The sequence below is a fragment of the Sminthopsis crassicaudata genome, chromosome 1, assembly GCF_048593235.1.
Source record: "Sminthopsis crassicaudata isolate SCR6 chromosome 1, ASM4859323v1, whole genome shotgun sequence".
Lineage (NCBI taxonomy): Eukaryota > Metazoa > Chordata > Mammalia > Dasyuromorphia > Dasyuridae > Sminthopsis > Sminthopsis crassicaudata.
In genome coordinates this window covers 489,682,056-489,696,865 of record NC_133617.1, presented here as the reverse complement: position 1 = coordinate 489,696,865, position 14,810 = coordinate 489,682,056, and the positions used below count along the sequence as shown (strand labels likewise).

At 35.8% G+C, this 14,810-nt stretch overlaps 1 protein-coding gene across 1 annotated transcript in view; it reads left to right on the top strand.

Moving 5' to 3' along the window:
* Nucleotides 1-14,810, top strand: part of GABBR2 (gamma-aminobutyric acid type B receptor subunit 2) — an 802,190-nt gene that overhangs the window by 221,245 nt on the left and 566,135 nt on the right. Inside the window, 1 exon segment of the mRNA XM_074281401.1 lies at nucleotides 10,364-10,501. Coding sequence (XP_074137502.1) covers nucleotides 10,364-10,501 — 138 coding nt within the window.

Sequence of the window (14,810 nt, the reverse complement as noted above, 5' to 3'; positions counted from 1 at the left end):
TGATGCATAGTAAGCACTTAAAAATGTTAATTAATTGATTGATTGATCCTATAACTTTCTGCCATTGTGATTCTATTTCCAATATATGGACTATGTTCCTTTCCTTCCAATACCAACTTTGTTTCTTGGATTTCTTCATGTCCTTTAAAGCTCAATTCAAATTGCCTTTTTAAAATAAATAAAGAAAGAAAAAGAACATTTTAGCATCCATGCTAAATGTTCAATATCAATGATCAAAGTGCTCAACCTGATGGCTTTTTCTCACCTTCATCTTGGACCTCTCTATAACTTTTGATACTGCTGAATATCTGTGGCTCCTGTTGAACACTATCCCTTACTTTGGTTTCCATAATCTTGATCTCTCTTGTATATTTTCCTTCCCTTTTTAACCATTACTCCCTAATTTCTTTGCTAACTGTAATCTGGCTGTACTCCGATCCGCTTTGATCCCTATTCTCTCTCTTGGTAAATTCATTTGATCCCATGGACTCAAGTATCAGCTGTATATCATTGATTTCCAAAATTGTTAAATACAGTATATACTTTATACTTTCTTGCTTTCAGAAAAAGTATGATGAATATAATTAAACCTGATTTTAAAATAAGGAATATCCCATTGATAAATCCATGTTGATATTATCTTTTTACCTTTATATCAATAGTGTATGCATAGCATAGATACAAATAGCTTGTTCATCAAGATGTGGAATAACCATGACCTTACACCAAAGACATTTGGTCTGAAGACTTAGTCAAATTTGACTCTCAAACCCAAAGCTTCTTAAATTGTGCATTGGGATCCTATATGGGGTCATGTGACAATGCAGAGGTCATGAAATTATGATTTATTATCAGTAAATGTTTGATTTGTATGCTTATTTTACATACTAATTTATCTGGGGTCATGTAAAAATTTCTCAGGTGAAAAGGATTTATGAGTAGAAAAAGTTTAAAAAGCCTTATTCTAGCTCACTCTCCTCAACAGCTGCTCCCAACTTTTACTTTTATTATCAAGTCCTTAAATTTCTTGTCAAGTACATCCTTTAGCAGATGTCCTGGCCTCTCTTGTTGAGGAAATTGGAACTATCCACCGGGATCCCTTTCTCTCCTTTTCCCTACTCCACATCTCAAAATTCTTCTACTGACTCTAAGGAGCTGGTGGCCCTTCTTCTGCCAAGGTTAATTTAGCCCTTCTTGTTATTTTCCTCCTGCTTTCCCTCTTAATCATTCAGTCTCCCTGTTTTTTCACCTCTTTGGATCATATTTCTTTATCATAATTTATTTATTTAAGATGAAGGGTTGGGTGACTGTAACGAGCTGTCGTCTCTAAAAGCTGTCGGATCACTCTCTGGGAAGAGATCTGCTGTGTCTTCTACTCAAATCTCTCAGACAGATTATTCTTCCTGTAACGAACCGTTGTCTCCAGGCAGTTGCTGTTAACTCTTGTCCTTAGAAGTGACTTCCCTTCCTGCAGAGAGCCCCGTCAAGCCTGATGCAATGCAGAGTCTTTCTTCTTGAATCCTGGCTCTGAATCTCCTCCAGCTCTTATCCTTCTCCAGGCCGATCTGCTCTCTGCGCCCAGTGCTGTCTCTTTTTATCCTCCCAGAGAATGGGCGTGGGATAATGCAAGGGCTTCTGGGAAGAACCACCCCAGCCAATGAGCTTGCCCCCTCTATCAAGTCAACCTGAGTTCTCACCTTGTAATTGTCCAGAAAACCTGAATTCTCACCTTGTCACCATCCAGACAACCCCAGTCCTCACCCAGCAATCCCAACATCTCCGCCTTTCTTTTGATTTAGAACATAGGACAGTCATGACCTTGAAACATAAATCCATCAATATGGGAAGTATTACAGATAATTACATAAATTACATAAGCACATAGTAACATAGTAACATAACACATGCTAGAAGTATATAACATAATCATAACCATAAATTGAAAATTTATAAATGTCCATAAGTCCATTGTCCATTAGTCTCATCTTGTGTGAGGAAGTCCAATGATTCCTGCTGGTTTTTAAAGTTCTTTAACAGTCTTCTTATTATCCATGCTCTTTCAGTGTCAGATGTTTCTTAGATCTTCTCCTTTATTTTGAGGTCTTTCTCTTTTTCTGTCTCTCTCTGATGGACAAGGCGAATATGACTCGTTGACACCCATTTGATTCCTTCTCCTGCTGAAGAAATACAAGCAAACCCTCTCTCCCAAGCAGTTAACCTATCTAATTACCTTCTATTTACCACTTTCTAAATCTCTTCTCATCATCTGGCAATTACATTGGAATTGTTTGCACTGGACACAGCCCTGTTGGTTTAAAAGGCCTGTATTCTCCCCAAGTGTAATCCATTTTTGCAATCTGATTGCCTTTTGGCTCACTTATCAGGTAATCCCTTTCTGCCATGTGATTGCTTTTCTGCTGGTTGATCAAATCAGAGTCCTGACCTTCTAAAGGCTCTTTGGGTGTAACATCAGCTGCCATCATGCCCCAAGTCTTTTTTGCCTGGGGCCCTGGACCTGGGCCCCTCATCCCATTTCCCTGAATTATTCTACACTCTGATGCCCAATGGAGTCCTCTGTTGCATTTTGGACATGGGGTTTTAGGTCTTCTCTCACCCTGTCTTCTCACTGTATCTCCATACCTACACTGAGCTCTTAGATGTCCAATTTTTCCACATTGAAAACATCTCCGAGTTTCTCTAGAAGGCCCTTGCCAGGAGGGACCCTGTCTTTCCACATTCATCATTGTCCGGGTGTAAAAAGCATTTGTTCCCACTGTAGCACAGCGTCTTATGATCTCCTCTAAAGGAGCATCTTTGTCTAATCCCCATATAATTCTTTTGCAAATCTCATTGGCATTTTCCTTAGCCAGATGTCTGGTCATTATTTCTGTAGCTGAATTTTCTCCAATAGTTCTTTTGACAGCAGTTTGCAAACGTCCCACAAAATCTGCAAAAGGTTCATTGGGACCTTGCTGTATTTTAGTAAAAGCCTCTCCACGATCTTTCTGTCCAGGAAGGACACCCCAAGCTTTTATTGCAGCCTTAGCAATTTGTTCATATATTGTCATGGTATAATGAATCTGTTCTGAATTCTCTCCATATTGACCTTCACCAGCCAAGTGCTCAAAAGTGAATTGTGTGTTAACTCCTATGTCCAAATTGCATCTGACTTGAATTTTACATAATTCATGAAATTCCGCAAGCCATAATAAATTATCTCCAGGTTCCAGACATGTCCTTGCTATGGATTTCCAATCATTCGGGGTTAGGACTTCATAAGACAAACCATCTAGTAACATTTTGACATAAGCTGATGTAGCCCCATAAAGGGTACAACCTTTTTTCAAATCCTTAATTTTATTCAAATCTAAAGGTGCATATCTTCTCCTTTTTTTACCTACAGAGTCAGTATTTTCAATCACAGGATATGCATGTATAAAATCACTTATATCCTGTCCTTCTCTCTTAGCTTTAACCAATGCTTTTTCTAATCTTGTCATAGGCTTAGGCTTCTTCACAGGCAATCCTGTTTGTGTTTCTGCCTCTTCCCCTCTTTCTTCCTCCATCTCTGAAGGTGGGGTTGATGTGGGCCTGTCAATAATCTGTTCTCTAGGCAGGGTTGAAGCTTCTTCAAGAGAATCATACCATAATTCCTCATTTAAATCCTCTTGCTCTAGGGAAAGATCTTGATCTTTCCTTTTTTCCTCACACTTCCTCCTCTGTTCATTTTTAGAACTTTTCCTTCTCCTACAACTTGCTTGATAGTTTAAGGCTAATTGAACTATGTTGTAGATATAAAATACTTCTGCAGAAATTGAACGAGGCCCATTTTTTGCTTGAAATTCTTTCATTTCATATCCCACTAGCTTCCATTTATCTACATCTATCTTTTCTTCCTCTAAGAACCAAGGGGATGTGCGTCTTAATGCAGCCAAGAGTTTAGCAATCTGTACCCAGGTTACAAGTAAACTCTGCTCCTCAATTATGTTGATTATACTCTCTATAGTACCACTCCTGAATGGGGGTGGAGCTGAGGTTGCTTCTGGGGCTGAGGATGAGTCGGATGAGGTCCAGGGATTGAATTTAGCTAACATCTGCCCCATTTCAGCTATAAGAGATTCCTGGTTTAGCCCTTAACAAGTTAAGTTCCTTATTTATCTATTAGCACGCTCACTTAATCTTTAACAAAGTTTCCTTGTTACTCACGGTTCTGGGTCAGAGAGACTGAGATCTAGATCTGAAGCTTTTCCACTGGAATCAGGACTGTGTCTGTCCCTGTTCGGGCGCCAAATTGCGAAGGTCTGGTCTAGCTCCTCTTGTCAGGATAAGCAAAAGTCCTTGCCCCACGTTGGGCGCCAATTGTAACGAGCTGTCGTCTCTAAAAGCTGTCGGATCACTCTCTGGGAAGAGATCTGCTGTGTCTTCTACTCAAATCTCTCAGACAGATTATTCTTCCTGTAACGAACCGTTGTCTCCAGGCAGTTGCTGTTAACTCTTGTCCTTAGAAGTGACTTCCCTTCCTGCAGAGAGCCCCGTCAAGCCTGATGCAATGCAGAGTCTTTCTTCTTGAATCCTGGCTCTGAATCTCCTCCAGCTCTTATCCTTCTCCAGGCCGATCTGCTCTCTGCGCCCAGTGCTGTCTCTTTTTATCCTCCCAGAGAATGGGCGTGGGATAATGCAAGGGCTTCTGGGAAGAACCACCCCAGCCAATGAGCTTGCCCCCTCTATCAAGTCAACCTGAGTTCTCACCTTGTAATTGTCCAGAAAACCTGAATTCTCACCTTGTCACCATCCAGACAACCCCAGTCCTCACCCAGCAATCCCAACAGGTGACCTAATCCTTAAAATCACTTCTACCTCTTAAATTGAGCTATTCAACCAACTAAGCTTCATTAGTACAGAAGTCATTTCTTATCAAAACTTTGTGCCCGACACTGGATTGTGCATACAGTAGGTACCTAACTGATGTATCTTGAACTGAACACTAGCAGATAGTAGGAGATAATTTTTAGTTGTTCTAGAGTTGTTTTAATTATTAGTCATTAGTTTAAAGATTTATTTGATATATTCTTATGACTTTAACAGGGTTCTTATGAAGATCAAATGAGTTAAGGTATGCAAAGTAAGCCTTTAAAAAGTGTTATAAATGTCAGCCATTATTATCAGCACAAATACTATTCAACCATAAGGGGAAGTTTGAAATAAATGAGGGAAAATTCAAGTGACAGTTCTTTTTTTTTTCCTGCCAAAATAACAGTGAATCAAACATTTCCTGATGTCTGACAATAAAAATGTAGCAGAACTTGATTCTCTGCCTAGAAAAAAGACAAAATTATGTTTTGTCTGAAGGTATAATACTGATTATTTCAAAACTGGGATCGTCATTTGGCCTCTAGCAGAAGGTTTGCCAAGACCATAGTATGTCACTGATAGAGCTGTTTTATAGAACAAAAGCTTAACGCTGTCTTGACATTTAAAGACAAAACATTCAGATTCTGAAAATAAACCAATCATCTTATTTAAATGAATTATTCTCACATTGAAATACCAAAAGAATTCTTTTTAAAACATATTTATTAGTTGAAAATTCACTTGTGAAGACTTCAAGTTAGATTTCCTTTCAAACTACAGTCAGCAAGAAACCATTGTTCTTATCATATAAATTAAGGCAAAATAACTGGATGGTATCTGGCCCTGCTCTAATTTTGTCAGTGACCTCCAAGAACAGAAAAATTAGAGTGAGAAAGAAAAATGGTCATGCCAATTGCCTTTATATAACCCTTTATCATACAAAATTTATATAACATGTCACTATAGTGATTTCATAGCTGTAATAATTCATATGCAATATTTTATAGATCTATACATATCGTTTTGGGTTCATAACTATTTCGTGAGTAACAGAAATTCCTTCCAATGATGTTGATCACCACTTTTCTCTAATTTTGTAGTCTTAGAGAGGTGCCAGGAAACCTTGAGAGATTAAGGGTAAACTGTATGTCTAGTTGAGGGGGAGTAAGGAGGGAAGGGGATTGGAAGAGAGAGAAGACTGCTATACTGTAATTAAGGAAGTTTTTCTTGCAATAGAATATATACAAAGAGATGATCATGTTGCCAAATAAAGATGGATCTATATAGGCAGGTGACATAGTATGACAAGAACTGTAGTAGGGTTTCCTGAATGCCTAAGGTCTCAGGACTGTCCAAAGAGCACAAGCTGAATTCTGTTTTGCCTTTACTTAGTTTTACAGATTGTGCAGGTTGAGAAGCAATGCTTAATTTTAGGGGAGGGGAAAAGGAGAATGATTAACATCAATATTAATATGGCTGACTCATTAATATTATAAGATATCATTGTAATTTACTGAAATTGTCCTGAGCCACATATTAGAAAATAAGCTGAAAGTAATTCATGGAATTTTATTCAAGTAATGCAATAAACTTCAATTCAATCAATTAGATTCAGAAACAGGATTAAAGACTAAACTTCTTCTGTTACATTTAGCTGTGTGGTAACAAGGGTGGAGACATTTTTAAGGGCCACTGACCTACAAAGAATAAAAAACAGGTTCCGCTCCTCCAGTGGAATCTTATATAGCAAGATGTAATGGGAAAAGTGACCTCATGAGAGACCTGAATTTTTATCCTGCCTCTGATACTTACTTACTATGTAACCATGGATAATTTATTTAGCCTTAGTCCATATTTTCTTACCTGCAAAATGGTTATGATCATAATATAATACCCTTCTCACAATGTTCAAGAGATAATGTATGTTCATGCTTTCTAATGTAGATGCATGTTAGCTGTTATTATATAACCCATCCATCTTCTTAATCTGATGCATGAATCATTGATGATCAATCATCCAGTTTCTCTTGAATACTTGAGTTATAAGGAACTCATTACCTGAAAAGGTAGTCCACAGAAACTGTAAAAAAAGTTGGGGAGTTTAAATTTATCTAATTTAAAAATTAAGAATAGAAAACATAACATTTTATTCTGTGATACTTAACTCAGGGTCTTTGCTAAGAAAAGCCCAGCAGCAAAGAGAGAGAAATAGAAATTATATTTAAAATAACTATAGATAAGATAAAATGCTTGGGAAACCACCTGCCAAGACAGACCTAGGAATTATATGAAGACACTTACAAAACAGTTATCACGCAATATTTTTTACATATATATATACATATATATATATGTACACACACACACAATCACATACATGTGCTTCAAGGTCACCTGTGCTCAATTAAGGAAGAAATAGGGAAAAGAAGGACAGAAGGAAGGAAACAAGCACTTATTAAACACCTGATACATGCCTGGGCACTGTCCTAAACACTTTGCAAATATTATCTCATTTGGTGGAAATAGCAATCCTGGGTATTTGCTATTATTTTTATAATTGAAGAAACTGAGTCAAACAAAGGTTAAGTGACTTGCTTTAAATGACAAAAGAAAATTTTAGTTGATCTTAAATGTAAAGGGGAGCACTAGTGTTAATTGGATGGGAGGGACAGTGACATGATCAGATCTTCTCCTTAGGAAAACTTTGGTAACTACAATCCAAGAGCAGCTAGGTGGCATATCAGATAAAGCTCCATCCCTGAAATCAGGGAGAGTTCAAATCTAGCCTCAGACACTTACTACCTGTGGGAACCCAAACAAGTCACTTAACTCAGGGTCTTTGCTACGAAAAGCCCAGCAGCAAAGAGAGAGAAATAGAAATTATATTTAAAATAACTATAGATAAGATAAAATGCTTGGGAAACCACCTGCCAAGACAGACCTAGGAATTGTATGAAGACACTTACAAAACAGTTATCACACAATTAAAGTCAAACATAAATCAATCTTGATTGCCTCAGTTTCCTGTTTTATAAAATGAGATGGAGAAGGAAATGCCAAACTACTCCAATATCTTTGCCAAGAAAACCCTAAATGGGGTCATGAAGAGTTGGACTGACTAATCAACTGAACAACAACATTGGCAGCTACAATCCAGTAATGCATTGGAGTCGAGGGAAATGTGAGACAGAAAAATTTGAAGTCTGATTCAATAGTCCAGTATGAATGACAGCTCATGCAAAAGCAAAAGATATGGGAAAAGGAATGTCATGTAAAAGATGCAGCAAATTGACCAGTTTGAATACATTATACATAAATGAAAGAATGTGAAATATGCCCAGAAAAATAGACTTCTATTTTATTCTAGAAGTAGTCATGAGCCAAGTCATAGGAACTTCTTAAGTAGTGATCAGAGCTGTGTCTTAGGATATCAAGGTAGCTTTTCGGAGAATGGATTGTGGAAGTGAAAATCTGGAGGCAAGGAAAAAACTGAGGAGGCATTTATAGATCAAAATGAGAAGTGATGGGAACCTAATTTAGGAGGAAATTGACATGGGTAGAGAGGAGATGAATGAGAGATATAAGTATCTATTGTCTAGATCAGAGAGCTCAACCAATTCTCTTCCATGGTTTCCTTTTTGGGAAGCACTGGCATAGGCCTACATAGCATGATATGCCCTCAACAAAGAAGGCTCTGGGTTCTAGGAGCAAATCAAAGTTGAATTAGCTCAGAAGAAACAGGAATTATAAAAAATTTAGAGAAGCCACTCCAAATGTTCATAGGGACTATTTATGTCTGACTTATGGTAAAGCATTCTGATCAACCACAGTCAGCACACTGTAACTCAATTCTAACATGGGGATGCCATTTTGGTTCTTTCATGCTTAGAACACTACAATAGGTTTTTGCTTGGTCTCCCTGCTTCAAGGATTTCCCTAATCTAGTCTACTGATCTTCTGAATATCCAAACTGGACAATATTGCACCTCCATTAAATAAATTCTAGTGGTTGACTATTATCAAAGATCAAATATGAAATTCTTTGTCTTTCTAAGCCTTTCATCAACTGGCCCTCTCCACCCTTTCTTGTCTTTTTTTCCTCTCATTTTCTCTCATGTGCTCTACAGTCCAGTGACAATGACTTCTTACTGTTCTTTGAAAAAGATATCCCAATTCTAGAGTATGAATTTTCACTGGCTGTCCCCCACTCCACTCCCATTATCAGAATATTCTCCTTTTTTCCTAAATTCCCTATCTTTTTTTCAATCCCCAAATAAAATCCCATCTTCTATGAGAAACATCCTATCATCCACCAAATACTAGTGCCTTTCCTTTATTGATCATCTTCAATTGATATCATATATGTCTTGTTTGAATGTGGCTATTTTCATATTTTCTCCTCCATTAGATCGTGAGCACCTTAAGAGCAGAAACTATATTTTATTTGTCTTTTTGTGGCAGAACTTAGCAGTTTCTGGTGCATAGTAAATACATAATAAATGCATATTGATCAATTTACCCTCAAATCACATATAACCCTTTGTCCATATGAATATGTACTTGGATGATAGATCTCTGTGAAGAAAAATAAAGATTTATACAATGACGATATAAAGAATTATTAATTGAAAAAATTAGTTGCTCAAATTGGATTATTTTATTATGATTTATCTTTTTGTGTGTATGGCTTGTCTCCTCAAAGAGATTTTTGGGTAAAAATTTATCTAGTCCTTTGTATTCTTAGCAGTTAAGATAGTGATAGTTATATTAATACTTAACAAATATTGAAGGATAAAGGAAGAAGAGTGAACCTCCAATGACCCATGCCTCTTAGTGACATGAAGGTGACTCCGATGCCCAAAGATGTCAACATGTCAACAGAGACTAAGCTATGACAGGTTTACCAAACTGAAAAGGCTGCAAGCATGTGTCATATATCTGAAATATAGCTAAATGCACAAGAGATTTATTACCAGAAAGTTACCCACTAGGGATATTTAATATAATTACTTTAATTTATTAATATTGTCTACAAAGTCTAAGAGTTTCCATATTGAAGAATACAGAATTGTTCTCTTCACTGTCTTCCTTGTCCTTTCCAAAATTTCTCTTTATAAAATGAAGATAATTGCTGAGAGGAGAAAAATATTAATTCCATAATAACTTGTATGAGTGAACTTGTCATATACTTTTATTAAGAATATATGAGAACAGAATGTTCCAGAGAGCATTGAGTTTGTGGGATGTAAGGAATGCAAAAATTGAGTGAGGTAGACAGTGGTTCAGAGAGGATCTAAGTAAACTAACAAAATTTAAATATTTTACATTTTACATCACCCCTGCATACCTCTACCAAACTTAAGGGTTAGTAAGCAGCTCTCTATTCTCATAAGCTAAATCCAGCTAAATGGGATTTTGTGTTTAAATGTATTGTTCTTGGTAATAACCAGGAGAATTACTTTTAATACTAATTTCTATCTCTCTTTTTCTCTCTTTCTCTGGTCTTCTCCAGTGTGATAATGCAAAAGGGCTAAAAGCATTCTATGACGCAATAAAATATGGGCCTAATCACCTCATGGTATTTGGAGGAGTCTGCCCCTCCGTCACATCCATCATTGCTGAATCTCTTAAAGGATGGAATCTGGTACAGGTAAGAAAGGTATAAATAGAGCTCCTGTTATTGGTTAGCTGAAAATTTTTTTTAACGAAAATTTAAGCAAATGAAAATACATTTTAAAAAGTAAGTTTGTTTAGTTTGATTTTTTTTAACTCAGTGGAATATTCTGAATTCAATAATGAATGATTCAGATTTTCTCCCATAGCCATAATACATTTTTGTATTAACTTGTGAGCTTAGAGAAGAGAAGGACACAAACTTTTTTGGATCCCTAAGGTATCAATGTTGATGTTGTTTACAAGTTCAGTTCATAACATGTGGTTTTTTTTTTTTTTTTTTTTTTTTTTTTTTTTTTTTTGTTATCTGCTGCATTAAGTCTGTAACCTTTTGTCACATCATTGGCAAAGCTTTGGGAGATTCATTTGCTATAGTCAAGCAGGATCAAGATGACCAGGAGGCAAAAATTTTCAAAACAAATGTTTTCCTAAAACAGGGAAAAGGAAGAGGGAAAAGTAGAGGAGGACAGAAAATTATAGGGGAAAATTGGCAGAGATGAAGTAAAGTTGTTATTCAGAATTCTGGGATCTAGGACACGGATGCAGTGTGGGTAGGAGGGAAAGAGACTGAGTCACAAAAGAACCTTACTTAGGGTATTCCCTACTTCCCAGCAGAAGCCTTCATCTTCATTGCTGTTAATAGGGGGCTCTCATCCAAACCACTAACTCTTGGGGGTAAAATTGTAAGTTGGAAAGTGCAACATGTCTACCACTTAAGTGGGCTTCACTGCCCCACAATGCAGCTGATGATCCCTAAACTCCAAGAAGAGATGGCAGGCACAGGGAGAAGGAAATAGCAAAAAGAGCATCATTGGTCTCCTTTGACTTAGAGTAGGGTGAAAACATAAGACAGATACATCTGCAGGTTGTGAGATCTCCTAAAAGTCATGTTATAGAGATAGGCTGGCTAGGACATAGGCCAAAGGAGATCTACCAGAGAAGGAAAACCACCCCTCTCTGGCTTAGCACCCTAAAGCAAAGCCCTTAGTTGCCTTGTTCTAGTATAGTTCTGATCTAAAATAAAGTGACATGATGATAGTACACTAATAGTAAGAATATTCTATTGTGTGTGCATAAATCGAAAATTAAGAAAATGTGTCATCTTTTAGATCTCATGACACAAATTAACAAGGGAAAGGAGAGGGAAAAAACACCTGGAGAGGAGGGAGAAAAAGCATCTGTGCAAGAGAGTGTCTAAAAGGTGGTTTGATTCTGGGCTGAAGAAAAGAACAGAAGATCAAAGACAGGACCTTGTCTAATACACAGAGAGTGAAAAGAGGAAGAAGCATTTTAAAAGGGAAAGAAATACTGGGCAGAAACAAAGAAGGAGTACCAGGAGAGCCCATGGGGTTCATTTCAGGGGAAGGAGGTCCATGAACATGAGTGATGAAAAATCACATCTTTATTTTCACTCACCTCTAAGTGCAATTTAAGATCTATTATTTAATTTATTCCAAGAAGGGGTTCATAAGTTTCATCAGACTGCTAAAGGGGTTCATGACATGGTCCCTGGTGTGACCATGTATTTGAAAAGTGGTTCATTTTTCATATCACTGAATTATAGATTCTCCAGAGTAAGGTTGCTACCTAGTCCAATATGTATCTGTCCCTTCTTGGCAACATTCCTGACTATAAGTCATCTATCTTCCATTTGAAGATCTCTAGTGATAGTAAATCCCCTCTCTCCGGAGGCAGCTTTTTCCATCTTAGACAACTATATATATTTTTAAAGACTCTCATCTTTTCATTGTGTCTAATTCTTCTTCTTGTATCTTTCACTATTATTCCTAATCCTATCCCCATGGGAACTCCAAAACAAATTTAATTCCTTTTTTTATGATAGCCCTTGTGGTATTTAGTTTTTATTACCTCCTCCATATTTCTTCTTTTCTTCAATTGGTGCATGGTTTCTAGTATTTATACCTCCAGCATCTTCATTTGAATTAAAGAAAACCTGAATTTCAATCTAGCTTCTAATACTTCCTAGTTATATGAGGCGGCACAAATCACTTTACTTTTTTCTGCTTCCATTTCCACAATCATAAAATAGGGATAATGATAGCATCTATTTCACAGAGTTGTGAGGATCAAATGATATAAAAAACAAATCAAATAATTTGTAAAATGCTTAGTGCAATATCTGACATATGGTATACACACTTAATAAATGTTTGTTTCCTTCCTTCTCCTCTATTCTCCCTATTCTGAAAATTCTTCTCTGGAGGATTCTAATTAGAATCCTTGCCAAAATGTGACCAGAACTGAATAGCTGTAGACTGACCTGGGCCAAGTAGAGTTTTTCCTAATAGAGCCTGAGTTTGCAATTTAGGTTTCTATGGAATAGTATTCATTCACACATACTGAAATTGCAGCCCAATCAAAATCCCTATTCTTTTCTGCAGTAACTATTTTATAGTCATATTCTCTATTCTATACGTTGAGGTTTAAAAACTCAATTGCTGCTAATTATCAAAGCCACTTGATATTACTTTTATGATTAGTGACTTGGAGTATTTTTCATTTGTTTGGTGGTATTATGAATTTCTTCTTTAGAGAATTAACTATCCTTTGACCACTATCTATTGAAAAGATCTAGTTCTTATATATTTTAATCAATTTTCTATATCCTAGATATCATAATTTTATCCTACAAGTTGAATACAGAGATGTTTTCCCTATAGTCTGGTTTAAAATAGGCATTCTTTCTTCTCACTATGTTTTACATATTTTTCTTGACATAAATTACCTTTTGTTCGATTGCGTGATCTGACATTAATATTGCCATTTTTATTATCCTGGAATGACCCATATTTCTTCAGTTTAAGTCTGTCTATAAATTCAATGGGCAGCTAGGTGACAGAGTGGATTAAAATGGATATGGGGCCTGGAGTCAGTCAGGAATATCATCTTTCTGAGTTCACTTCTAGCTACAAATACTTTCTAAATGTGTGATACTGGGTAAGTCACTTTACTTTGGATTATGGCCATAGCTAGATTTTCTAGCATTATGTCTAACAGTGATTTCATTATATGTCCTTGATCTCTTTGTTTTTATTAGAAAAACTTCTAGTGTTTCCCCATTATAGAAAATGCTAGCTCTTGGTTGAGAGATGTTATTTACCATATTTATAAATGATTTATTTGTTCCTATGCTTTTAATGTTTTTAATTTTTTAAAGTGTATTTTTAAAAGCTTTTTCTGCATCTGTTAATGTAATCATGTCACTATTATTATTTTGGTTATTAATAAGGTCTATTATATTTATAGTTTTTCTAATATTGAACCAATTCCCTATTCCTCATATAAATAAAAACTGATAATAGCATGTAATATTTTAATATGTTACTGGTTTGTTTTGCTATAGATAAATTATTTAATATTTTTCATTAAAATTCATGAAAGATATTGGTCTACAGTTTTATTTCTCTGTTTTGTTTCCATTTTATCTATCAAGACCACATTGTTTCTTAGAATTTGGCCAGATACATTCCTTTTTTATTTTTGTAAATAACTTAGGTAATATTAGAATTGATAATTTTTTGGATATTTGATCAAATTTCCTTAAATGTCTATTTGGTATTGAAATTTACTTTTTTTTAAGAATTCATTTATTGCTTATTCAATTTTTTTTCATGAAATTATGTTTTTTTACATTCTCAGTTTCTTATTCAATTAATCTAAATATTTTACATCAAAATCATTTGGTATTGGTTAAGAAATAGACTAGTTGATCAGTGAATCAGTTACCCAGGATTTATTAAGTATTTGTGTACCAATATTTTAAATGGATAGTGATGTACATTTTCTATATTCATAGCTATTTCATGGAACACAAAGAAAGTACAACATTAAAGCTAAATGAAAATTTCCTCTTCTCTATTTTCTGGAAGGAAGATTCTCAGACCTCTCGTTTTTGTCGTCAAACTTTGTGAGTTCCTGTTGGTGACTACTGTGGCAAACTGCATGTTAGCCATATTGGCAGCTTAATTAGTTAGGCCCTAGGGGATCCTGAGCAAGTGTTAATTTATTTCTAGCAGGTTTCCAGTCTTTTCTCTTGATAAGAGGCTAGCTTATTCAACTCACTTTGATCCCTAATTAATAGATTTCTACTAAAGAAAGACCTCAAAAAATACAGAAACTTATCTCAATTCATCCAGATCCCTATACTATTCATAATAAAAGAGAAATATTTGATACTTGGAATTCTGAATGTATACTTTGAAGATAAATAAAATTGCTTTTTACATCTATTAGATGAAGATCTCAAGAAGAAAAGAGAAGAGGAT